This window comes from Camelus dromedarius, chromosome 16, assembly GCF_036321535.1.
Source record: "Camelus dromedarius isolate mCamDro1 chromosome 16, mCamDro1.pat, whole genome shotgun sequence".
NCBI lineage: Eukaryota > Metazoa > Chordata > Mammalia > Artiodactyla > Camelidae > Camelus > Camelus dromedarius.
This window is the reverse complement of record NC_087451.1, coordinates 48520758-48545222: the sequence shown is the minus strand read 5'-3', so window position 1 is coordinate 48545222 and position 24465 is coordinate 48520758. Positions and strand designations below refer to the sequence as shown.

Sequence of the window (24465 nt, the reverse complement as noted above, 5' to 3'; positions counted from 1 at the left end):
GTGGAATCTAAAAAAATGATATAAATGAACTTATTTACAAAACAGAAACAGATTCATGGGCATAGAAAACAAACCTATGGTTACCAAAGGGGAAAGAGGGTAGGGATAAATTAGGAGCTTGGGATTAGCAGATACATACTACTATATATAAAATAGATAAACAACAAGGTCCTCCTGTACAGCACAGGGAAGTATATTCAATATCTTATATCTATAATGGAAAAGAATCTGAAAAAGAATATATATATACATATGTATATACATATATATACACACACATATGTATATATAGCTGAATCATTAGGCTGTACACCAGAAACTATCACATTGTACATCAACTATACTTCTATTTAAAAAAAGAAAAGAAAAGAAAAGAAAAAGGAGGCAGCTTCTATCTGAATCCATGATTCAGCAGCCCTTTAAAGCACCCTCCATGTGACAGGCTGTCATCACCCCACTGGTGTGGAGGTGTGCCCCACCAGAAGCCAACCATAAGGTAATCTGGACATTTGGAACAGGGAAGCCATGGCTGAGTAGGCAGCATGGGGCTGCTTAAATGAGAAGATGCTTTGAGGCTGGGGTCCTCAGGGAGACAATGCCTTACTGCTCTTCTCAGCCTTTTACCAATACCCCTCACCCCCAAGCCCCACCTTGCTTATTATTTCCTCTCATTTACTTCTGGTCTAGAACTAGAGAATTTGAGAAGTTTATTGGTCCACAGTAACTTTTAGACTGAGAAACAGTATCTTTGTACATTTAACCTATTGTCCCCAGATATTAAAAAGCTACGTGAAAATCCACTATACAGATGGACCACAGTGAGCCTGACCCCACCACCTGTGGCTGATTATTTAGATTGTGTCCAGTTTCTCCACTATTACAAATAATGCCTGAAACTGCTGCTGGCTCTCTGTGTATGTGCATTTGTATGTGTGTGTATGTGCATTTGTGTGTGTGTATGTGCATTTGTGTGTGTGTGTTTATACACACAAGCACCGAAAAACACCTGGGGGAAATGCCAGTACATGTTAATAGTGACTAGTATTAAGTGATAAGATCATGAATAATTTGAATTTTTCTTTATACCTGTCTGCATTTTCCACCTTTTTACTGTGACCATAAATTCCTTTCATGATTGGAAATTTCTTTTAATTTGAAAAACGAATAAACAAAACCATGCACATTCACCTTTCTCTCTCCCAGTTAGTGGATTTCTTTGGGCTAGATGCCGGGAGATAGGGTCCCCAGAAACCGGTGAGTGTAAGGATCTGGATACTCATTGCCAAATTATTGCATTGTCCATTCAGATATGTGCAATTTGGCTAAACCCACAGCTGTGCTTGGTCCTGCTTGGCCCTTCCTGGCAACGGAGGACCCTTAAGGACCTGCCGCCAAAATGAGAGCTGGGGTGTGGCCCTTGTTTAGACCCAGGACTATCCACAAGCGCTTGAGCCTGTGGCTTGCTTGGGGACTGACTCCCCTTTGGTTCCTACTCCTCCCCACCAGCCCACCTCTCCAAACACCAAAGGTAGGTGGTGAGGAGGCGCTCTGGGAAATGGATCTTATTTGTAAAACAACAACCTCTTTGCTCTCTTAACCATATCTGTCCTAAAGGGTGTTGTAGCCCCAGTGCTGAAAAATCTAGAAAGTTCCCAAGTGCTGAAACATCCACAGTTCCTACTCCAGCCGGCATAGACGCCTCTCGAGGGTGCATGTGGGGCTACTCTGGGTCTTTGTGGCTACTGAGTTGCAACCTCATATATGCACTAAAGAGGAAAACCCTTTTAGTAAGTCCTCATCGGACTCCTACAGAGCGAATATCCCAATCCTCATATTTTCCTGGAAAACTGAAGCTCACAGAGGGTCAGTGCCCTGCCGCAGAGGTTTGAGCCGGGGCCGCGCGCGGCGCCACGCGCCTCCCTCCCAGAGCGACCCGGCCCGGCGGAGTACCTGGCTCGGCGGGGGCCGCAGGCGGGCTGCGGCCGGAGGATCCTGCGGAGGAGCCGGCAGAGCCGGGGCCGGGCGGCCTCGCACGCCGCGCCCAGCCCCTCGCGCATGGCCCCGGCGTGGGCGCAGCTCCAAGGGCGCCCCTCACCGCGCCGCGCCAGCCCCTTTATCGTCGCCGGACCCCGCAAGCGCCCGCCCGTCCCGGGGCGGAGCGAGCCGGAGAAGCCGCCAACTCCGCGAAGCGCCCCGACTCGGCTTCACCCAGCGCCTGGCCCTGGGCCAGAGAGTCCGCTCCGCAGGCAGTCGCCTCGACCCCTCGCCCTGCGCCTCCGCTGCAGCGGGCTTCCGCAGGGAAGTCTGCCACTGGACTGTCTCTGGGCTGCCCCGGGGCAAGTCTGGCCAGGCTTGGTTTTGCTATTCCTCATGAAATAGTGATCGTAATAATAGCTCCCATTGTACAGTGCTTTCTAGTTTACAAAGCAAATTTTCCTCTCTGTAATTTCATCTACCTCTTACTGAATCCAGTGAGAAAAGGCAATTCTATATTGTCATCCTTACTTGACTGAGAAAGTAGACAGAGGCTCAGAGAAGTTAAGGATCTTACCCAAGGCCACACAGCCGCCCAGGGCCACTGCCCAAGTTCTCTTACCTTACAGGGCTGCCACAAGAAGTGCTTTCTTTCCTTCATGTTCAGTGTGATTCTAGGAAAGAAGCTTAAAAATCCCCATAGAGCTGGGGGGTGAATTTTAGTGGGAGACATAGGGAAGGAAGCAGTTGGACCAGGAGCCCCTTCAGGTCCCTTCCAGGCTCCTGGTCCTTACTACCTGGAAGGTACAGGGCCCCCGACCTTGCTCCATCTGTATGTTGCTTCTTACACTGGGAGCAGGGTAACTCTCAGGGTCCAGACAGGGACAGGGCAGCAGCTCTCAACCTCCAAGTACAGGAAGCCGTCCTGGACCTATTTCAGCGTATTTAATCCTAAACCCAAATTAAAGTGGAATGAAAGAGGGTACATATTTATTCTGAGTCAGTTGCAACCCAGCTTAACTTTGTCCTGGATTTCATTTATCTGCACCTAGATGTTTCCAACTTTTGCCTTTGTCTCAAAAACATACAAACACCCTATGTTCACTTCTTAATCATTTGTTTACATAAAATATAGAACTATTACTCACATATAATATTCTTGGTCTTATTACACCTGATGGATTTTAAAATTACTTTTTCAAAATCAAAACATATTAATTGGCTTCTGCTGCTTTCAGGATAAAATCCCCTTTGTACTGTTGCTTCCTCTTCCAGTAGCATCCTCCCTGCCCACCCCCGACCCCTACTGTAGGTGCAGTCCAGCTGGACCTACCTCCTCCCTAAAGCCTTCTCCCACCCACTTATTCCCACTCTACAGCCAAGCCAGCCCCCCCACCACCGCAGTATCCTCAGAAGAGATCCCAGTGACCCCTAATTCTCCTATAACTTCATGTCTACCTCTCTGTTCCACCCCACCCCACTCCAATTTATAAAGCTCTTTAACATCCCAATCTTTGTGTACTCCTCCCTAAACCAGTGAGGAAGACATCATTTTCCCCCATTCCCTCCCTGACAGCAGGAATTGTGTCTCTTTTCTCTGTCCCTTTCTCAGCCCACCACATAGCAGGCCTTCAGGGAGAGACCGTAGAATGTAGAGGTTATAAGTTTAGACTTGGTTCAAACCTCAGCTCTACCACTTTCCGGATGTTGACTTAGTTAAGTCACTCAACCTTGTAAAATAAGGCTAATCATAGTTCCTGCCTCATTACTGATACAGTAATAAGGACTTTATAAACAGTATCTGTTCTTTTTAGCTGCTGGGTTTTCAATTAATAAGCGGCTCAATTTATTATTTACTTAATTGGTAGACAGAAGGGCTTCACTGATATCTCCACGACCCCCCCACCCTCAGTGCCAGAGGGGTAGCCCTCAGCAAATCATTGTTAATGGACTGGAACATGCCCAGGACCAAAAGCAGGGCAGGCAGGGTAGTGGTCCTTAGCCAGACTGCTGGGGCTTGACTCCTAGCTCTGTCATGTGCAAACTGTGAGATCTTAAAAATTACTTTAACTTTGTAGCCTTCAGTGTCTTCATTGCTACAGCAGGAGGATAAACAAAGCTCCTTCCTCACTGATTGCTGGAAGGGTTAAATGAATTAATGTGTGCTATTTTTCTCTCTATTATCTCTGATATCTGATTTGAAATTTCTACCAGCCTAGCTTAAAAAGATGGGGTAAGTCAGCTGGTTTGCCTCAGGTCAATCTACAACCCAGGTCTGAATGGCCCCAAATCACAAGTCAGTGCTATTAGAGGGTCTGGAATTCAGGGCTACAGGCTGTAGGCCACACTGTAAAGGCTAGAGGGGGAGAGGGGATTCAGGATGATCTCAAAAGATAGGGGATAGACTGGGTCTGGATGAATCAGGGGAGGAATGTGCTGTGTACAGACACTGGAAAATTGAGGAAGGCAGGCTGGTCAGGTGAGATAGACCCTCTGTCTGGGGAAGCTGATCCTACAGAACCCTGTAGTCAAGCCTCAGTGTGGTAACAGGCAATGGAGAGCCACTGCAGACTCTAGAGCAGACGCATGACTTGCTAGAAGTCAAGTTGGAGCGAAAGAGGTCAGAGCCAGTGTGAAGGCTGCAGTTGGGGGTGGCCAGCTGGCAGGGGCTGCAGCCATGAGGTGAAGAGAAGGAAAGTATGACCAAGAAGAGTCGAAGCAGAATCTCAGGGTTCAGGCCCTCTTGTGATCCTGGGAGAAGCGATGCAGCATTTGAGTCTGGGGTGCCAGGAGGACGTCTAGTGGTTATCCTACCCTGCATTTTCATCCTTTGATCTCTTGGCCACCTTGGCCATCACAGCCCAGACTGCCTGGTTTCCAGTGTTCTCTCCTCTGGTTCAGCCCACACACTCTACCTGGATGATCTTGCTCAACAATCTACTATGGCTCCCTGCTGCCAAACAGAGCAAGTCCAGATCTTCACCTCGGCTTTCAGGCCTCCATGATCCGGACTGGCATCTCCTATCCCAGCCCCTCACCCCTACCCAAGCACAGTCAGGCTGGCTTCTGTTTCTGAGTCTTTGCCCACTCTGCCCCCTTCCTGGAATGTCTCCACTTCTCTTCACCTCCTCAGATTCTACTCACTCTCCCAAGTCCACGCCGGGCTGTCTCCCCTCTGTGATGCTGTTAGAGGGGAGTCTGATGCTGCTCAACCTTGTCCTGCCACCAACAGCAGTAACAACGCTGACAGCGGCAACAGATGCCGTTTACTGAGCTCCGTCTCCCTGACGGGCACATGGCACAGTTGTTCATGTGTGAAAACACATAATCTCCTACCACAACCCCAGAAAATAGGCCTTCCGACCCCCTTCTTATGGATGAGGAAGCTGCAATTCTAGGCCAGGGTCACAGGGCTGTTAAGTGGTAAAGCCACCTGGGTCTCCCCAAGCCTTACTCTATTCACACTGCTTTTGTGGATTGCCATGCTGCCTGCCTGCAGGGGGCGCCCTGCCCACTGTCGTCAGTGGCAAGGGTTCCTCTGGGGCTGTGGCGCTGGGAGGCTGTGTGGCCACCCTGTGTGGCTTTGGTTTGATTCCAGCTTTCATGCTTTAGCACGTTGACTTGTCTTTCCACTTGAAGAAGCAAGCCTCAACCTCAAGTCAGAGGCCATCTCTGAGCAACAGAAGCCCGTCCCCTCATTGATAGATTGGCCGACCAAGTCTCTCAGCTCTGCCTCAGGCTTTCTTCTCCTGTAGGGTTGGGGTGGGGGAAGGTGGTGGGTAATGGGCAGGGTTCAAAGTCCAACTCTAATCACCAGCTATGTGACGCTTAGAGTTTCTATTTCCTCATCTGTAAAATGAGACAATGGTTTGTACCTCACTGAGCCCCAGTAGAGGTCAGTTGAGTGGCAGTACCTGTGAAGTGCCCTGTATCCCCTGGCCCAGAGCCAGTGCTCAGTAAGTGATAATAAACCCTCCCTTTTATTGAGTGCCTGCTATCTATGGGCACGCTGCTAACTGTTCTGCATGCATACTCTCAAAACGCTCATCCTCAAAATGCTACAAGATGGGTCACCGTGGTGTCCCCATAGTGCAGGTGAGAGCATCTGAGGTTCAGAGAGGTTCTCTTGCCCTAGGTCACACAGATGATGAGAGACTGCACGGGGTCAGCCAGGACGGCCCAGCAAAGGGCTTGGGTACAGTTTGTCTAACATCCCGGTACTACTCCTCACCAGGTTGATATTCAAAATATCTAACTAGCAGGTAGGCATACACACTGGTAAATCAGAACAGACATCGGCCAGGATGCCACCCCAGTTCTAACCACTGGACTCCACTGCCTCCCATGCTCAAGTCAGGTCTTCTATATCCCCTTCCTGTATTCTCTTCCCAGGGCCTGCCTTCTTCACACATTCAGGTGCACTGAGGTGCGGATAAACAATGACTGCATCGAATTCCAACAGGGACATCCAAGGAGCACCTGGCAACTGCAGACCTCCGGTGAGAAGCCAGGAGCAGAGAAGAATTCTGAGTATGCAGGGCAGAGCCTAGAAGGGGAGCCGAGAGGAGAACAGTAGGAGGTGGCAGCAGGGAAAAGCTTACCTGGAGGGAACCTGGCAGGCTTTCTGCACGTTGTTGTTAATGTCCAATTCCTCAGTCAAATCAAATTGGTTGGATTTGGTCCTGAACAGAAACTTCCAGGGACAGGCCATCTCTGTGGTTTTGCAAAGCACGTCACTTCTCTGGGTTTAAACTCAGAAGTTCTTCTCTGTGGGCTGAGGAAGGAGAAGGAGGCTGTGATGGAAGGCTGAGGAAGAGTTTAAGAGCCGGGCCTTCTCAGTGTGGTTAGTTGACTGAAGAGTCAGTACAAAAGCTAACAGAAATCCTGAACAGCCACTTGGTCAATGCCTTGCAACCTCCGTTCCTATTTTAGGGTTGCATTTGGAGCTCCCATAGACATAGACTTTCAATCTACAAAGCCACACAACCACCTAAAGGAAAACCACTGGACTCGTGGCTCAACAAGGACCAAGCACATCCCCTGTGAGCCTCCTGAATGGGACCTGTTGGCCCACCTACCGGAAGATCTTCACTGATGGCCTGAGGCAAGGTGGGGAGGAGCCTGCCAGTCCCTGAAACAGGGGCGGCACCTCTGCCTGGCCCCACAGGACTGTTTCTAACAGCTCTGATTAGCAATCATTTTCCGCCTGTCACTGGGGAATGCAGGTACATTGTAGCTGCCTTTCTGTTAAGATTTTGCAATTGTTGTCAACGCTGCCACCTGTTCCTTTTTTCTTTTATTATGGGGGAGGGATAATTTTTTGTCAGAAAAATGCACTCAACTCTCAATATTTGGGGAACCTGCCTTTAAAAAAGACCAAAAAAGGAGATGAAAGTGGAGGCCCAGGTCTGATCCAGGCTTGCCCACAGTGTACCTCCCCAGCGGGAAAAGCCTTTGCATTGGGAGCCAGTGTGGTGATGTCGCCCATGTAAGAATCTTAGGGGCCCACCACACACCTGGCTTCAAATCTGGGCTCTCCTAGTTCCATGACCTGGGTCAAGTTATTTAAATGAGACTCATTTCTTCACCCATACAATGGGCTTAATAATATCCACCTTAACATAATTTATTTGGGAGGGGAAATGTATATGTTACAAGGACTGGAGATCATGGTCAATGTAAAAAAAAGAAAAAATTCTCGGCAGATTACTCTCCACTTTCCAAAAATTTTTCTTTGAAATGTAGCAACCACAGCAAATTTTGCAGGAAAAAAAAATCTGAACAAGATGCCCAGTTCAAATGACCAAATCTCATGTTGGCATTTCTTAGATTTTCCACCAGTTTATCTCTGTAGGCAGAAAAGTCCCACAGTTTTCTGAACGTCCCCAAACAGGAAGAAGCAAAGCCCTCTCAAAACAGCAGCTTCCCCAGAAATGAAGACAACTCACCTCACAGCTGGCCGTGCTGCCTCTGAAGGGTACGGACAAGCACACTTGTGGGGATCTGCACCTTGAGAACTTCAGAATTGCCAATAACTGCCCGGTCCCCTCACCAGGGGTGACTGAGAGGTTTCAAACCAGCGACACGGAGTTCCCTGGAGCCAGAGAGCCTCAGTCTTCAACTCGCTCTAAAGTTACATTACACCAGCAGCTAAATATTTATACCCACCCCTTGTCATCCAGGGAGCTGTTTTTGCATAAAAATCTCTCTCTCTCTCTTTTTTTTTTTTTTTGTTTCCAAAGGGAGTGTCCCCGGCTGGGTATACAGTTAGCTATTTTATGACTGGGTCTCCGGGCCTATGGGTGACTTAACCCTGCTGTTACATCACTCTGTGTGGTGCATCCTCAGTAAACTCACCTCTTCCTGGTCCAGGGTCCAAGATAGTGGCTCGTCAGCTGGGTGGTGGATCCAAAAAAGGAGTCACCATGGAGCCAGGTTTTATGAGCTAAGCCACACTGCCTCAGCATCTCGGGGATTTTTTTTTCTCTCTGCAGGGAGCACTCCCGTTAATTCCTGTCCAGCCTCTCAGTTTTCCAGTTTGTGGCAGGAGTCCAGGAAGCTGAGGAATATTGACAATATGGAACACACTGGAAAGTGCCCAGGTTACAGAAGGCCAGTGATGCTGGGTGATGCCAGTGTTCCAAACAGATCCCTGAAACACTCAGCTTGAGGTTGCTGGAGAGGAAGAAAGTTGTTGGCACAGAGAGACCTCTCAGATGTTGGTGCCACTTACGTCTCACACTTCAGCTCTAAGTAACCGATGGTAGAACGGGGCAGGTAGAACTATTTTCTATAGGGATAAAAATCCTTTCTTACAACAGAAATTACATTTTCATTTCTTTATACTTTATTATAATTCCATTTATTTTAGTGCCTCAAATACAGTGTTCCTATATGGTATGAACTGTTCCATTCTAAAAGTAAAATCACAAATGTGGCAGGGAAGAGTCGAAAATGGGGGGGACCACCCTTGATTTCATCATCCTAATACATCATCATTGTCACAGTCCATTCATTCCCTTCCTGTATTTCCCAAATTAAAGACAGAATTATAATCAATCAAATTTGTCTAAAAAAGACAAAAACTAAATAAAGACGTGAATTGGAGCTCGAAGACTTTTGAATGAATGAATGAGTGGAAAATAGGAGTAGATGGCAACAGTTTCAACATATCAAAGCCATTCTTCTTTCTAGCTTTAGCCAGTTCAGTTCAGGGAAACCAGTGCTGCTTGAGGGAAAAATCAGAGTCCCTGGGTTCAGGGAGTGGAAAGCTTAGAGAAAAGAAAGGACAATCACAGTACGGAGTGAGACATGCAGTGAAGAAACTGAAACTGCATTGCTCAGGGAGGATTCACAGGGGAGAGGATGCCAGGGCAGGGTTTTAAGGGATGACTATGAGCTTGCCTTCCTCTAATCTCTATTTCCCGTAACCGCTTCCACATTCTCTGGCTCTACCTGCAGCAAATACATATATTAACTCCTTTAACTCCTCCCAAAATCCTGTGAGATAGGTACTATTACTTGCCATTCATTGAATCCCTTAGAATCCTGTCTACTTGGCACCAGAACACCTGGTTGGTTTTGCTTCAGAAAATGCAGTTATGTAGTTATTTCATCAATCAAACATGTGACAGCTGGGCTCTGGCTGTGCGGGCAGTGAAACCCTAAGGCATGTGTATGTTGCGCTTCACTTGAGGCTGGCGCCCTGGCTTACTCTCTTAGATGCTCCCACCCTGATGAAGAGGACTTCTCCTAAATACAGTCCCTGGGGAGTGTCTCCATGTTCTTCTTATGTTGTGGTCAGCTTACCTCCACAAGGGGCCTCCCTTGACATGACACTTTGAAGTGAGTGGTGCTTATAACTGGCTAGCTGCCTGTGTGTCCACTGCCTTGTTTGATTCCTCACCCTCTAGACAAGTGTGGAAATGGAGATACTGGAAGTCTCAGGTGAATCTGTGGCAGAGCCAGGCAGGAACCCAGACCTCCTGTCTCCCCACTAAATCACGAGCCCTTGGAAATAATGGACTATGCTGTCCCCACCACCCATTATCCCCGACGCCTACTGACTGACACAGAGTGGGCACTGGGGGAGCATTAGCTGAATGAACAGTGAATGGATGAAGAATGGATGATGAGTTGTGCCAGTCAAGGGCCCCTGGGGTGCCTGGCACAGGGTAAGGGCTCCATAACCATTTGCTTCCCCTTCCTGTTCCTTTGCATCCTGCTCATGTTACCAGCCTGAGCTCCAAGGCTACCATCACCTCGGGTCCTGCTCTATCCCAGCATCTGCCAACTGTGATCTTCCTGGCCCATGGTAGGGCTTGGGTCTGCAGTGACTGTGTTCAACTGGAGCACCAGGCTTTGAGGACATGGCTGCAATTAGCTTGAGAGGTCCTGGGTTCTAGTGACTGCTCCACTACCAAGCTGCTTGGTGGCCTCAGAAAAGTCACCTCTTGTCTCTGGGCCTGATTTTTCACACAACAAACAGTGGCCAAGATAAAGTTAAGTAAATGAGGTCCAAGAAAATGCTTTGAGTTCCGGAGCAGCCAGGCAAGAATTTTTGGTCCCTGCTGTGCGTCAGAGTAACAATTTAATTTTTGACAAAGAGCCAGCAGGAGACATGACCTGCCTTCAAGGCTCCCTTCCTCAGATGGGGCAATACTCCACCACAAACACTGGCTTCTAAATTCCCAAATTCCCTTTCTCTCTGTAATGCTACATTCATTTATTTATTTTCTTATTAGGATAAAACCACCCCCTTCCAATACTCTCTTAATTGGCGAATAGCAAAGTGGGGAGTGAGAACAACAGTAAAAATCTTGATGCACAGAGGGGTTAAGAGATTCCCTACCATCAACACAGCAGGCCGTCTCCGAGCTGAGACAAACAGCTGGGCCCTGATGCTGCCCCCAGAGCTCTAGTCTGCTGGGTCCAGGGCTGGCCTCCATCTTGGAGGTTGCTGTGGATTTCCCTCCCTGCATGTCCTGTGCTTTCTGGGCCTGCCTCGCCCTTAACCCTGCTACCCAACAGGCCATATTCTTGGCCCTCTTTTGATGATGGATGCAGCATGCGAATGCTGCCGAGGAGAAATAAAAGGGCATCTTGAAGGGCAGGCAAGGGACAGGTGGGCCACCAGGAGGGTGGGAATGGAGGTTCTGAGGCTGCCGTGGAGACACATCCTCCCTCATCCCCTACCAGCACATCTCGGCATCACACCAATAGCAATCAACGTTGGAATTTCTCAGCCTCATTGTCCAAGGAATGATTTTCCATCCATTAAAGCTGATCTGTCCGGAAGCTAGGTTGTCGAAATGGTTCAGTCCAGTTAGCCCTTGGGAGTCAGCAACTTTGAAGTTCTTTCTACAGAGGCAAGGATCAAAGAGAAAACTTACTGAGCAAGGCACTTCTAGGTATCAACCATTTAATCTACACTCCAGCCTGTGAGGTTAATTATTATTAGTCCCATATTATAGGTGGGACATTGAGGCTCAATGAAGTTAAATGATTTGTCCAAGGTCACACAGATAGTGGGGCAGCTGAAACCCTGGAGTTCCAATTCACAGGCTGGAGTTCCCCTTTCTACCCCCTCCGACCTGCCACCCTCTGCAAGGGGCAGAACCAGGACTCGCTCCCCTGGGTGGGAGGGCAGGGAGGGGAGCTCTTGCACCACATCCCATTGCCGTTCTTGGAGTCTTTTCTTCCCCACCCTCCTGTAATAATAATTCTCCACGATAAGAATAATTGCAGCCTCTGTGGATCGAGAACTTGCCCAGTAACTATAGCCAGGCCCTGAGATTCCTCATCTCAGCTCACCACCAGCAGCTCTCTGTAAGGGGACTATTATTAACACTGATTTCATGAATAAGGAGACAGAAAGGTTGAGCAACCAGCCCAGGTCACTCAGCTCATAAGGGGCAGAACTGAGGTTTGGCCCAGGTCTGAGACCAAGGTTAGCACTGGGTTCCAGATGACTCCCCACTGCATGTGCCCCTGTGTGCAGGCCCATTTTGCTGCAGGTGAGCGCACCCCGGGGGGCAAGGCAAAGAAGAAGCAGGGAAGGGGCGGGAAACAGGCCAAGGTAAGAGCTGAGGATTCCCTGGGGTTGAATGTACTCCCCCTACCCCCATATCAGCATCTCTGTTGCCAGCTCTGTGCAATACAAGGCAGGCACGGGGCCCCACAGACGAGAGGACCCTACCACGTGCCTCTACTTCACAGAAGCCCACATAGAATCCTCTCACCAGCTCTTTGAGGGAGCTTCTGTTATCTGTAACTTACAGAGGAGGAATCTGCAGTTCAGAGAGGGAAAATGACCCTTAGTCACCCAGGGAGCAAAGCCAGAATTTGAACCCAGAACTGGCAGACCCCAAAGGTAGGTTCTCACTAAGCCATGTGTTTGTGGGGTGCCTCTTAGGCAGGTCTCAGCACGCTGGTGGGCAAAAAGGAGATCCCCAAGACACAGCCCTTGTCCTCCCTACTCCCAGAATAAGGGAAGGAGGGCCGCCCTTCATTGTACCCTGCGTTCCATGAGGACAGGAGGGTTCTGCCACATTTATCACTATATTCCTTTGGTACACATCAGGGGCTCAAACATTGATTGCATGGAGGATGTGTGCACTTACTATGTGCATGGCACTTTACCCAACCTTGTGACAACCTGCAAGGAAAGTGTCATTGTTCCCGTTTTGCAGGCAGGGCACTGAGGCTCAGAGGGGTGACCCACTAGCTCAAGGCCGTATGGATCAAAACTGAACAGCCAGAAATGCACACTGGCATTCCACCCCTACCCCCCCAGCCCCGGCTCTGAAACCAGGGAGCACTCCCCTGTGGGGCTCTGTGCTGACTCCAGTTCTCTACGAAGTGCTCAACTGTGCTACTCAGAAGCCGAGGGCACTTGGCTGACATCCTGCCGGCAAGGGGGGGCACTTTAAGGACAGAAGGACTTAAATGGGTTGAGGGACAGAGGAGGGTGTCTCAGGCCAGGGGAAAAGCCTCAACTTCCATTGCTGCTAAATGTCCGATCCCCACAGTGGAGATGCCACATGTCTCTGGATCTGGGGAACTTCCATTCTTGTCCAGGAAGCTCCAGCTCAGCACACTTGGCACCCAGTGTCCCAGTAGGAATAAAGAAAATGGGAAGGCATTAGCTTGCAGTTGTCATGGTGAGTCACAGGGCTTGCAGGGAGGTCGGGCCGCCTGCCCTTGGGGTGGCCAGGAGACTATCCAAGCATCCCCCTGCTTCACCTGGGCCGGGCAGTCGGGCCACAGTAAGCGCCACAATGGCTGATTTGCTGAGTAGTGGCATTTCTGCAAGACTTATGACATTTGGGCAAATCTTCATCTGCTGTACACGTGGGGCTATGAGGCCAGACTGGACTGTGTTCCAGTCCCAGCTCAGCTGGATGACCTTGGCCAGATCCTTTAAACCCACCTTCAACTTCAGTTTCTTTCGCTGCAAAAAGGGCTTCATCAGTAAGAGCTTCTCTGTAGGATTTTCCGGAGAAGAAAATGGGATCCTGTCTTCCAAGTGCCAGGCACTCAGTGGCTAAGAGTAGTTCCCATCCTGGCAGGTGGGGAAGCTGAGACCAAAAGTAGCTCATTCCCGGGTCTCACAGGATTTAGTGCTGGACCACCTCCTCTTCTAGGCCAGCAGGCCCCTGAGCTCCCTTGCACCCATCAGGACCTTCTCCTCCTCCTTTCCCTGGCTCCCTGGTACCACCCCCGCCCATTTTAGATGGTGATGTGGCTACTTATACTTAGAACCTCAGCACTCTGCACAAAAGAGGTGCTCTATAGATGTCCTTACCGATGATGCTAAAGGTCCATATCTGTGTGAACATGGGTCTCTTTTCGTTTAACTGACAGGTTTCCCAAAGTGTGGTCAGTCCAGAGGGAATTTAGGGGTGGTCCCTGGAATAACATTTTTAAATTTTAATAGTTGAAATATCTATTAGTGTGCTTATTGTCTGTGACCATTTCCTGACTTTCCACTTGTGTAAAATGATAAAAATTGATTTTAGAAGTACATTTAAGTTAAAAAAAAAAGAGTCGATTTAAGGGGAACGTATCTAAGCAAATAATGCTATGGGCGCTATGGAGGTGTGACAAAAATCATGAAGGAGGGATGCAAGCAACTACAATGAACGTTCGCTAGAAGACATGCGAGATTGGCTCTTTTTCTACACTTGTGCCTCTGTGCTCTGTGATGTCACATGTCCTCTCTAGGCTTCACATCCCTCACCCTAGAGGGAAGGCGTTGGGAAGTGGCTGTCTAAGGATAGTCCTGGTTCCTTTACTCTAAGGCTTTCGATCTCACACAGGCCCCCTGTCTCTGAGCCCCATGCCATTTGTTGACTAACCACTAGGGGCATGAGTCACACAAATTCAGTAGCTGAGGTCTCCCAGGTTTGTACCACCTTGAATGACTTGGAGGTGACAGAAACAGAGGGACTTTTGCTGGAAATGCCCAGGTGGTCACCTGAGGTGGACAGACCCAGGGTGGATCAGGATATGGACAGCTTTGCTTGCTGAGTCCCTGGAGCATGACTCATGCTGGCTGGCCAAGGCCTGACACTTCACTGTTGGGGCAGGCACAGCGGGCGGGTGAGGACCTGACCAGCTCTCAGGGGTGGACCAGCCTAGAACTTTCTTTAAGGGCCCAATTTCTTGTCGACGCGTCCCAGAACATCCTCCCTTTTCTGTCTGTGTTGAGGATTATTACTTTGCATGGCATCCGGGCAAGTCCTAAGGTGTGGTACTTCAAGGGTCAAGCATTTAGTGGCAAGTAGTGTCTTTGTAATGTGCAGGGAACATCAGAAGGGGAATGAGGAAGGTCAGGCAACCATCAAGTGTGTCGTTAAGCCAGTAACCACAACGGGCAATTGGGGTTCAACCCCACAGAGAAATTTAGGAAACAGGTCAGAGTGTCCTGATGGGCGAGGCTGATGACTTTGCCTAGCAACTGGAGAGCATCACTGCCTGAGGCTGCTGTCCAAGGCAGGGGCAGAGTTTAACTCCCCAAGGCCTGATGTGGACAGGGTGGCCTCCCTTGGTTCCGGAAAAGCCCTCAGGTCCAGAGATGCAGATGCGGGTAGCTGGAATTCACAGGGTACACTGGAATGAGAAATGTGGGCAGAGCACTAGGTGCACTGCTCCAGGTGGGTTAGGGTTAGGCCAAACTGGAAGAGGAACAGAAGTGTCTGGTCACTTTCTCCCCCAGCTTCAGTCTCTGAATCGAAGGAGAAGCTCTAAATGCCTTCCCACCAGCTAAGCACCCCTCTTGGATCCTTCCCTAAGTAGCGGTGCATCTTTGGCTGGGCCACGTAAGCCCTCTGGACCTCTCTTTCCTCAATTAAGGTTCTCTGGATCCTTTCCAGCTCTGATATCTGCACTTTCTGAGTCTCTCCAACTTATGAATGTCTTGTCTCTGGTGCTCTTGGGAGAGTCTTCTTCCCAACCAGAGTGCCCATCAAAAAGCAGAATGCAGCAAGAACTCACAACTGTGACTCCAGACTCTGGCCACAAAGGTGTTTGGAAGCATCATTGCTTATAAGACTGAGAAACAACCTGAATGATCATCATTCAAGAAAGGCATGCTGGTTCAGCTTTAGGGTCCAGTGTTACGGTGGACCATTCACAAATAAATGAAGTATATTAAGATTTTTTATGACAAGGAGTAATATTTATGATATCAGTAAAAACATCAGATGACAGTACAAAATAATCCAATGTAAAATAAAGGCGTTAAAAAAACCTGTGAGGAAAAAAATATTAAAAGATTACGAGTGGTGGAAAAAAGGGCACTAATTACTTTCTTTACCTCTCTCTGTATCTTCCATGTAGGAATGAGGCGGGGGCAGGGAGCACAGGCAGTTTGTTTGCTGTGTATGTGACTCAGAACCTCGAGGAGTGCTCTCAGGGGAGGTGGATGGTCCCCGGGTGGATGGATGCTTTGTTTCTGCCTGCTCTTGGAGCATTCCTCCCATGTTACTGTAGGAAGGAAACTTGGCCTTTGGCATTTGACACCGGAGCCTCTCCTGCCCCATCCTGGTCCCCACCTCAAGGTTCTCGCCTTCTCTGGGAGCTCCCCGGCAAGCCACACCTTTGCACACATTGCTCTCTCTGCCTGGAATAGCCTTCCCGGCAGCTCCTTGTCCCCACCCTTTTCCCCTAGATAACTCTAATTCCCATCAGACTCTGATCTTCTCCATGATCTTATCATCTCTAGAAAGTTTCCCTGACCTTTCAACTCCAAGCTTCCCTGGGTTCCTCTCCATCTCAACACTGATCCCACTCTTTTAATTGTGGGCTCACTCATCTGTGCCCTTTACTAAACACAGCTTCCCCCAGGCCAAGGCCACGTCTCACACATCTCTGAGGCACCAGCACTGTACCTGGCACATTGGAGGTACTTAATACAATTTTTAAATTAAGATACAATTCACATACCATAAAATTCACCCTTTAAAAGTGTATGATTCAGTGGGTTTTATATTCACAAGGCTGTGCAACCATCACTATAACCTAACTCCAGAACATTTCCATTACCCTCAAAAGAAGCTCCATACCCATCAGCAATCACTCCCTATTTCCTCCTCCCGCCAGCCCTAGGCAAATGCTAATCTGCCTTTTGTCTCTGGAGATTTGCCTGTTCTGGATATTTTATATAAATCGAATCATGCATTCTGTGGCCTTTACGTCTGGCTTCTTTCACTTTGCATAATGTTTTCAAGATTTATTCATGTTGTAGTATGTATCGGCACTTCATTCCTTTTTATGACCAAATCATATTCCATTGTATGGATATAGCACATTTTGTTTATCCATTGACCAGTCGGTGGCTATTTCACTTGCCTCCATCTTTTGGATATTATGAATCATGCTGCTATGAACAGGAGTACAGGTTTTGTATGAAAAGATATTTTCAATGTTCCTGGGTTTAGATACAGGGGTGGGATTGCTGGGTCATGGGATAACTTTTTGCTTAACTTTTATTTTTTACTAAATTTAACTTTTTGAGGAACTGTCAAAGTGGCTGCTCCATTTTACGTTCCCACCAGCAGTATATGAAGGTTCTGATTTCTTGGCATACTTGCTAATCCTTGTCAGTGCCCATCTTTTTCATTTATAGCTTCCTAGTGGGTGGGCGTGCAGTAGTCAATGGGCTTTAGAATTCTGTGGTAAAGTATTTGTTCAAGTCTTTGGCTCATTTTTAAAATTTGTTGTTTGTTTTCTTAATATTGAGTTTTGTGAATTCTTTGTATACTCTGGGTACAAATTATTTGTCAGATATGTGGTTTGCAAATATATTCTCTCAGTCTTTTCAGTTTCTTAAAAGTGCCCTTGCAAAGCAAAAGTGTTACCGATTTTGTTTTTAATGAATCATTGAGCAGGGTTCTGAAGAACACATTCAATGGACTGATAAGGGGAGAGAGAATTCTCGGCAAAGGGAATAGTATGTGCAAAGTCATGGAGGTCTGAAAAAGTAGGCTGGGTTTGGGGAATTTTCAGGAGTTCAATATTGCTGAAGAGGAGCATTGTGGGGAGTTGGGGGGTGGGTGGTGACTAGATCATAGAAAGGACCAGATCCCAAGGTTCTTGGATGCCATGCCAAGGAGTATGGACTCTTCATCCTGTAGGTGAAGGAGCTGCCAAAGGACATGGCAATTCATTACTTTTATTTTGGCTAACTTTTTATTTATTTTTATTTTTAAAATTTTATTTTATTGAGTTATAGTCAGTTTACAATGTTGTGTCAATTTCCAGTGTACAGCACAATTTTTCAGTCATACATGAACATACATATATTCATTGTCACATTCTTTTTCACCATGAGCTACCACAAGATCTTGTATATATTTTCCTGTGCTATACAGTATAAACTTGTTTATCTATTCTATATATACCTGTCAGTATCTCCAAATTTCGAACTCCCAGTCTGTCCCTTCCCACCCCCCTCCTCCCTGGCAACCACAAGTTTCTATTCTATGTATACAAATCTGTTTCTGTTTTATATTTAAGTTCATTCTTTTTTTTTTTTTTTTAGATTCCACATATGAGCGATATCATATGGTATTTTTCTTTCTCTTTCTGGCTTACTTCACTTAGAATGACATTCTCCAGGGACATCCATGTTGCTGCAAATGGCATTATGTTGTCATTTTTTATAGCTGGAGTATTCCATTGTATAAGTATACCACAACTTCTTTATCCAGTCATCTGTCAATGGACATTTAGTTTGTTTCCATGTCTTGGCTATTGTAAATAGTGCTGCTATGAACACTGGGGTGCAGGTGTCTTTTTGAAATAGGGTTCCTTCTGGATATATGCCCAGGAGTGGGATTACTTGGCTAACTCTTTAAAATAAAAGTTATACATAACTTATCATAGAAAAACATAGAGCAACAAAAAGACAGTTAAAACCTATGCAATCATGCCACCCAGAGAGCAGTTACACTGATTAACATCTGGGCTGGTTCTTCTATTCATACACACATATACACATAATTTTTTTTACCAAAATGGGACCATGATGTACATACTGTTTTATAACATGCTTTTTGGTTTTGCTTAATAATATTTGAGAACACTTTTCCATATTATTATTCTTTTACTATATCATTTCCTCTGTTCAGATTAACTTTTTTCCAGACAAACAACCCAATTAAAAAATAGGCAGAAGCCCTAAATAGACATTTCTCTAAAGAACACATACAGGTGGCCAGTAGCCACCTGAAAAGATGTTCAACATCTGTAATTATTAGAGAAATGCAAATCAAAACTACAATGAGGTATCATCTCACACCAATCAGAATGGCCATCATTAAAAAGTCTACAGATAATAAATGTTGGAGATGATGCGGAGAAAAAAGAACCCTCCTACACTGTTGGTGAGAATGTAAATTGGTGTAGCTACTGTGGAGGACAGTATGGAGGTTCCTTAAAAAACTGAAAATAGACTTACCATAGGATCCAGCAATCCCACTCCTGGGCATATATTCAGAGAAATCTCTAATTAAAAAAGATATATGCACCCCAATGTTCATAGCAGCATTATTTACAATAGCCAAGACATGAAAGAAATCAACATCCATCAACAGATCAATGGATGAAGAAGTTGTGAGATACATATCTATTTATCTATATATAGAGAGAGAGAGATGGTAGAATATTACTCAGCCATAAAAAAGAATGAAATAATGCCATTTGCAGCAACATGGATGGACCTGGAGATCATCATATAAGTGAAGTAAGTCAGACAGAGAAAGATAAATACCATATGGTATCACTTACAGGTGAAATCTAAAAAGTGATACAAATGAACTTATTTACAAAACAGAAACAGACTCACAGACATCATAAACAAACTTATGGTCACCAAATGGGAAGGGAGGTGGGAGAGATAAATCAGGAGTTTGGGATTAGCAGATACAAACTACCCTATATAAAACAAATAAACAACAAGATCCTACTATATAGCACAGGGAATTATAGTCAATATATTATAATAAACCATAATAAGAAAATCTGAAAAAGAATATATGTGTGTGTGTGTGTATATATATATATGTATATATATATATATATATCCTCCTGAGTCACTCTGCCGTACACTAGAAACTATCACAACATTGTAAATCAACTATACTTCAATTAAAAAAAGATTAACTTTTTCTTTGTTATATTTTAACGTAATATTTCATGTATTCAAATTAAAACATGTACATTAAAAGCATAATAATATTATGAACTACCATCCAGCTAAAGGATAAGAACACAACCAACACCATCATCTCTGTTGGCTAACACGTATCTAGTTCTCACTATGCGCCAGACACTGTTCTTTACATGTATTAACTCCTATCCTCTCAAAACAATCCCTTCGAGTAATGATATTATCTCCATGTTTCTATGGGGAAAGGCACAGAGAAGTTAACCAGCTTATCCAAGGTCACACAAGTAGTGAGTGGCAGAGGTAGGAATGAAACTTTTGGTGATGGAAACAACGGGTCTTGCTGATTGATGGACATGGAGGATGAGGGAACACAGGTGTCAGGGGTGACTCCCAGGTTTCTAGCTGCTGTGACTGAAGGGCAAAGGTGCCACTTACTGAGCTGATCTAGGGGTGGGATAAGGTCAGGAGCTCAGAGTTGGATGGTGAAGGTTGAAATGCCTATGGAACATGATGGTGGAAATGAATGAATGACTGCAAAATGGAAAAATGCATAAATGAATGGATGAATGATCCACCTCAGGCAGAGACATTCACAGTAGAGCAACAGACAGCTCCAGCCAGTCCTGTCAGGGAAGCCATAAAGCTGAAATGTAAAATTGCAAAAGGTAAAGGCTACTTACACAGGCCAGAGCAGGGAGACACAGAGACATAGGACTTGGGAGCAGATCGTTTGCAACAATGTTTATCAGGTTCCCCAGGAACCACCAACTGCTCTATCCAGAAGTTAGTCGTTATCTCTACTCTGAATCTGGGAGTGGGGTTCAGGTGGAGACCACATCCACAATTGGGTACTGCTGTCCCAACACCCTGCTGACAACAAGGTACATTCCTCAGCAGTCAGGGCAGGAGGGAGGTGGAGGGATGGGGAAGGTTTCAATCCCCCTTCTCAGGGGACAAAGGGCTCTTCATGATTTAATTAAAATGCCCATCAAAGACCTCAGAAGATACAGGTTAGCTGGAATGAAATGAAAATTGTTGGAGTGAACATATTACAATTTAATTTCCTTCTGGGGTCATCTATAAGGTTCTAATATTAGAGAGACAATCCATCACTAAATTCCTATCTGTCCTGCCATATTGGGGTGCTTTTCTGAAGATGTCCAAGTTCTGTTTGAAGAGGCCTGGGGAGCTCTCAGCAACTGGGAACATCTGGTTTTTGTTTCTCAGTAAGAGGAGAACTGTAAGGGGTGAGAAAGCATCTGGTATACAGCAAGCACTCAATTAATGTGTATGTAAGGGAGGAAGGAAGGAAGGAAAAGAAGGAGGAAGGAGGCTTTGGATATAGCATTTGCCTAATCTGGTGGGAGGTGGGTATAGCTCAGTGGTAGAGAATGTGCTTAGCATGCACAAGGTCTTGGGTTCAATCCCCAGGACCTCCACTAAAAAAAATAAAAATTAAAAATAGCATTTTCCTAGTCTGTGGGTGAGTCAAAGTCTTGCATGGACAATTTTTCATCCAGTTAAGCCCATGACTCCCTTCCTCTCCTCCAAGTCTTTGCTCATATGTCATCTTCTCATTGAGGCCAACCCTGCCACCCCTATTCAAAATTACAGCCTTTCCAACACTGACCTGCCTGATCCCCCTTATCCTGCTTTATCCATCTTCCCCAGAATTTAACTTTACATCCTATATAATTTACATATTTGTTTGTTCATTGTCTGGTTTTCCCTACTAGAATGAAGGCTCTATGAAAGCAGGAATTCCTTTCTATTCTGTTCGTTGATGTATACCCAGTAACTAGCATAGTGCCTGCCTTGATAAATATTTTTTGGGTGAATGCATTGATTAATATGGCAGAGAAAAAATTATTTGTTAATTGCAATCACTATCACCTTCCGAGGCATGTGGGTATCAAGAATGACTCTGGGTTGGTGGAGCCCACTAATCCAAAAGTGCCATATCACCAGGTGCAGCTGCCCTGCAGATGCCAGGTTCCCAGGTATAAACCATGAGTCAGGGAATGAAGTACCTTCCACACCAATTCAAGGGCTAAGACCTTTACCCCTGTGTCTACTCTTTGGCTCTGTGCCCACCAGCCATGTCCAAATCCCATACCCAGAAACGGTGAGAAATAACAAGCACCCTCTGTCCCTCCCTCAGAGTGCCAGAGTGATGTATATAAAAGCAGCTTTCTTGTCCCTTGCAGGTGGCAGAGTGGCTGCCGGGGCTCACGTAGCCAGGGAGAAGGTCCTGGGGAGCGGTCCAGGAAAGCTCTGGACAGTAGTCATCTGTCTGGAAAATGTTAGTCCACAGTCTGATGTCTGCAGAACCTGAGCCTGAGACACTTTCTCTTTCACTTACAGAAATAAACAGGTTTGGGTCTCAAAATACTCAGGACTTTCCCTGGTTGCTGCTGCTGCCAGTACTGGCTTACTTAGTCTTTCACGGTTTAAAGCCCATTCTCTGGAAGTAAACACGTGGCCTGGGCAATATGAAGAATAATAAAAACATTTTAAAATGCAAAGCTGGGTTTTTTTCCCCAAGGGTAGTTTCTTGGAAATCTTGCTTTTCCAGCAACAGCCAAAAAGATCATGGCCTGGTGTGACATCCTTCTAAGTGTTATAGACATAGAATTTCACAAATGGAAAGATCCAACCTCTTTTCCCTCTGTGTCCCATCCATCTTAGAGTTGACGACTCCATACTATTCCAGCCTAGAGCATCTAGACACCCCCTCCTTCATCCCTTTCTTCTGGGACATTGTCCAGAGACCCTCCGCAGATCTGAACACTCTATGGTGTCCAGGTCCCTTTTAAAGACTGGATCTCAACAATCAGTGCAGGCCTCCCATTATGGGTGGAAAGGATGGTCTTTTCACTAATTGGTACTGGAACAGTTGGATTTCCATATGGAATATAATGAACTTTGACCCCCTACCTCACATCAAACACAAAAATTAATTCAAAATGGATTGCAGATCTAGACGTGAAAAGGTAAAACAATAAAGCTTCTGGAAGAAAACACAGGAGAATATCTTCATGACCTTCATGAAAAGATTTCTTAAACAGAACACAGAAAGCACTAACTAACTGGGAAAAGTTGATAAATTGGAACTCATTAAGATTAAAATCTCCTTTTCATCAAAAGATATTATTAAGAAAGTAAAAAGGCAAACCATAAACTGAAAGAAGTTATTTGCCATATTTATATCTAACAAAGGATTTGTATCCAAAATACATAACAAACTTCTATAAATCAACAAGGAAAAGACAAATAGTTCAATTTTTAGAAACAGCCGAAAATTTTTACTGCACAAGTTGAGAACATCCACATGGCCAACCAGTATTTGAAAAGGTGCTCAAAATCATTATTCATCAAGGAAATGCAAATTAAAATCCACAGGGAGACAACATGACATACCTACCCAAATGGCTATAACTAAAAAAAAAACCCTGACAACATCAAGAGCTACTGAGGATGGAAAGAAACTTTACTGGCCAAGTGTGAATTGGTACAACCACGTTGGAATATTGTTTGGTGGTATCCATCAAAGCTACATGTATGCCGATCTTAAAACATAACAATTCCACTCCTTCCCCTCCACAAAATGAGGGCAGATGTTCAGCAAACACATGGCAGTGCTAATCACTATATCCCAAAATAACCTAAATGCCCATAATAGGAGAACAGATAATGAAACAAATTGTGATATATTCATATAATGAAATTTCATACAGCAAGGGTGAGCAGACTATAACCTACAAGCCAACCTGCAGCCTGGTGTGTGTGTCTGTGTGTGTGTGTCTGTGTGTGTGTGTGTGTTGTCTATGGCTGCATTTGAGTCACAGTGGTGGAGTTGAGCAATTGTAGCAAAGAATGCGTATGGTCCGCAGAACTGAAACTACTATCTGGTCCTTTACAGAAACAGTTTGCTGACCCCTGGTACACAGCACTGAAAAAGACAGATTCCTTACTACATGCAGAAACATGAAAGAATCTCACAGACAAAACATTGGGTGAAAGAAGCCAAACACGAATGCACCCTGTATGATTCCATATAGATAAAGTTCAAAAGCAGGAGAAATTAACCTCTGGTGATGGAGGTCAAGATAGTAGTTATCTCTGGGCAGGAGGGTACGAGGAAGGAAGCAGGAGGGAGCCTATGCTCTATCTCTTGATGGGGGTGGAGGTTCTCCAGGTGTGTTATTATGCAAAACCCCATCAAGCTGCACAATTAGATACTGTGCGCTTTTTTCCATGCATATAACTTCTACCTCAATCTTCAAAAGGGAAGAAATGCTGGCCTCCAAGCAGGGTCTACCTTGTGCAAAGCACATTGAGGGGGATTTCCTCCTTCATCCCAGAGTCTGAACTCAGTGCTAGTTCAGCCACACCATGGCCCCTTGCGGAGAGGGAGTGAGACCGCAGGGGAGCCAGGGGATGGGGCAATGAGCATCGGAAAGGGGGTTGGGGATCTTTATGAAGTTGGCTGTTTGGTGTGTAGGGGAAAGCTTGTTCCCCATCTCTCCCCCAAACTGTTGTAAAGTCCCCATTTCTTATTAATAGGCTGTGACATGCCCACCTCTGAGGTATGTTAAAGCACTGAGACGAGCTTCCCAGGATGAGAAGAGGGGCTGTCCACAGAGACTCGGTCACATCCAGATTTGATAAGCACACAAGAAAATGTACATCATCCTCCATCCTGCTCTTGAGGTGTCATTCCACTCAGACCTCTCATTTCCTTCATAAGGTACAGGTTTGAAGCTGCCTCCCCCCACATTCAGGCAGGTATGTGTAGGTATGCATGTAGACACCTG

At 46.0% G+C, this 24465-nt stretch overlaps 1 protein-coding gene across 2 annotated transcripts in view; it reads right to left on the bottom strand.

Moving 5' to 3' along the window:
* Positions 1-8064, bottom strand: part of NOS2 (nitric oxide synthase 2) — a 51817-nt gene extending 43753 nt beyond the window's left edge. For both annotated transcript variants that reach the window (XM_064495889.1, XM_010979002.3), the window contains exons 1-2: positions 7923-8064; positions 6576-6748 (exon numbers count right to left, since the gene is read on the bottom strand). In XM_064495889.1, the coding sequence (XP_064351959.1) occupies positions 6576-6685 (110 nt within the window). In that variant the 5' untranslated portion in view covers positions 6686-6748; positions 7923-8064. The remainder of the gene's footprint in view (positions 1-6575; positions 6749-7922) is intronic.
* Positions 8065-24465: the final 16401 nt, after the last annotated feature.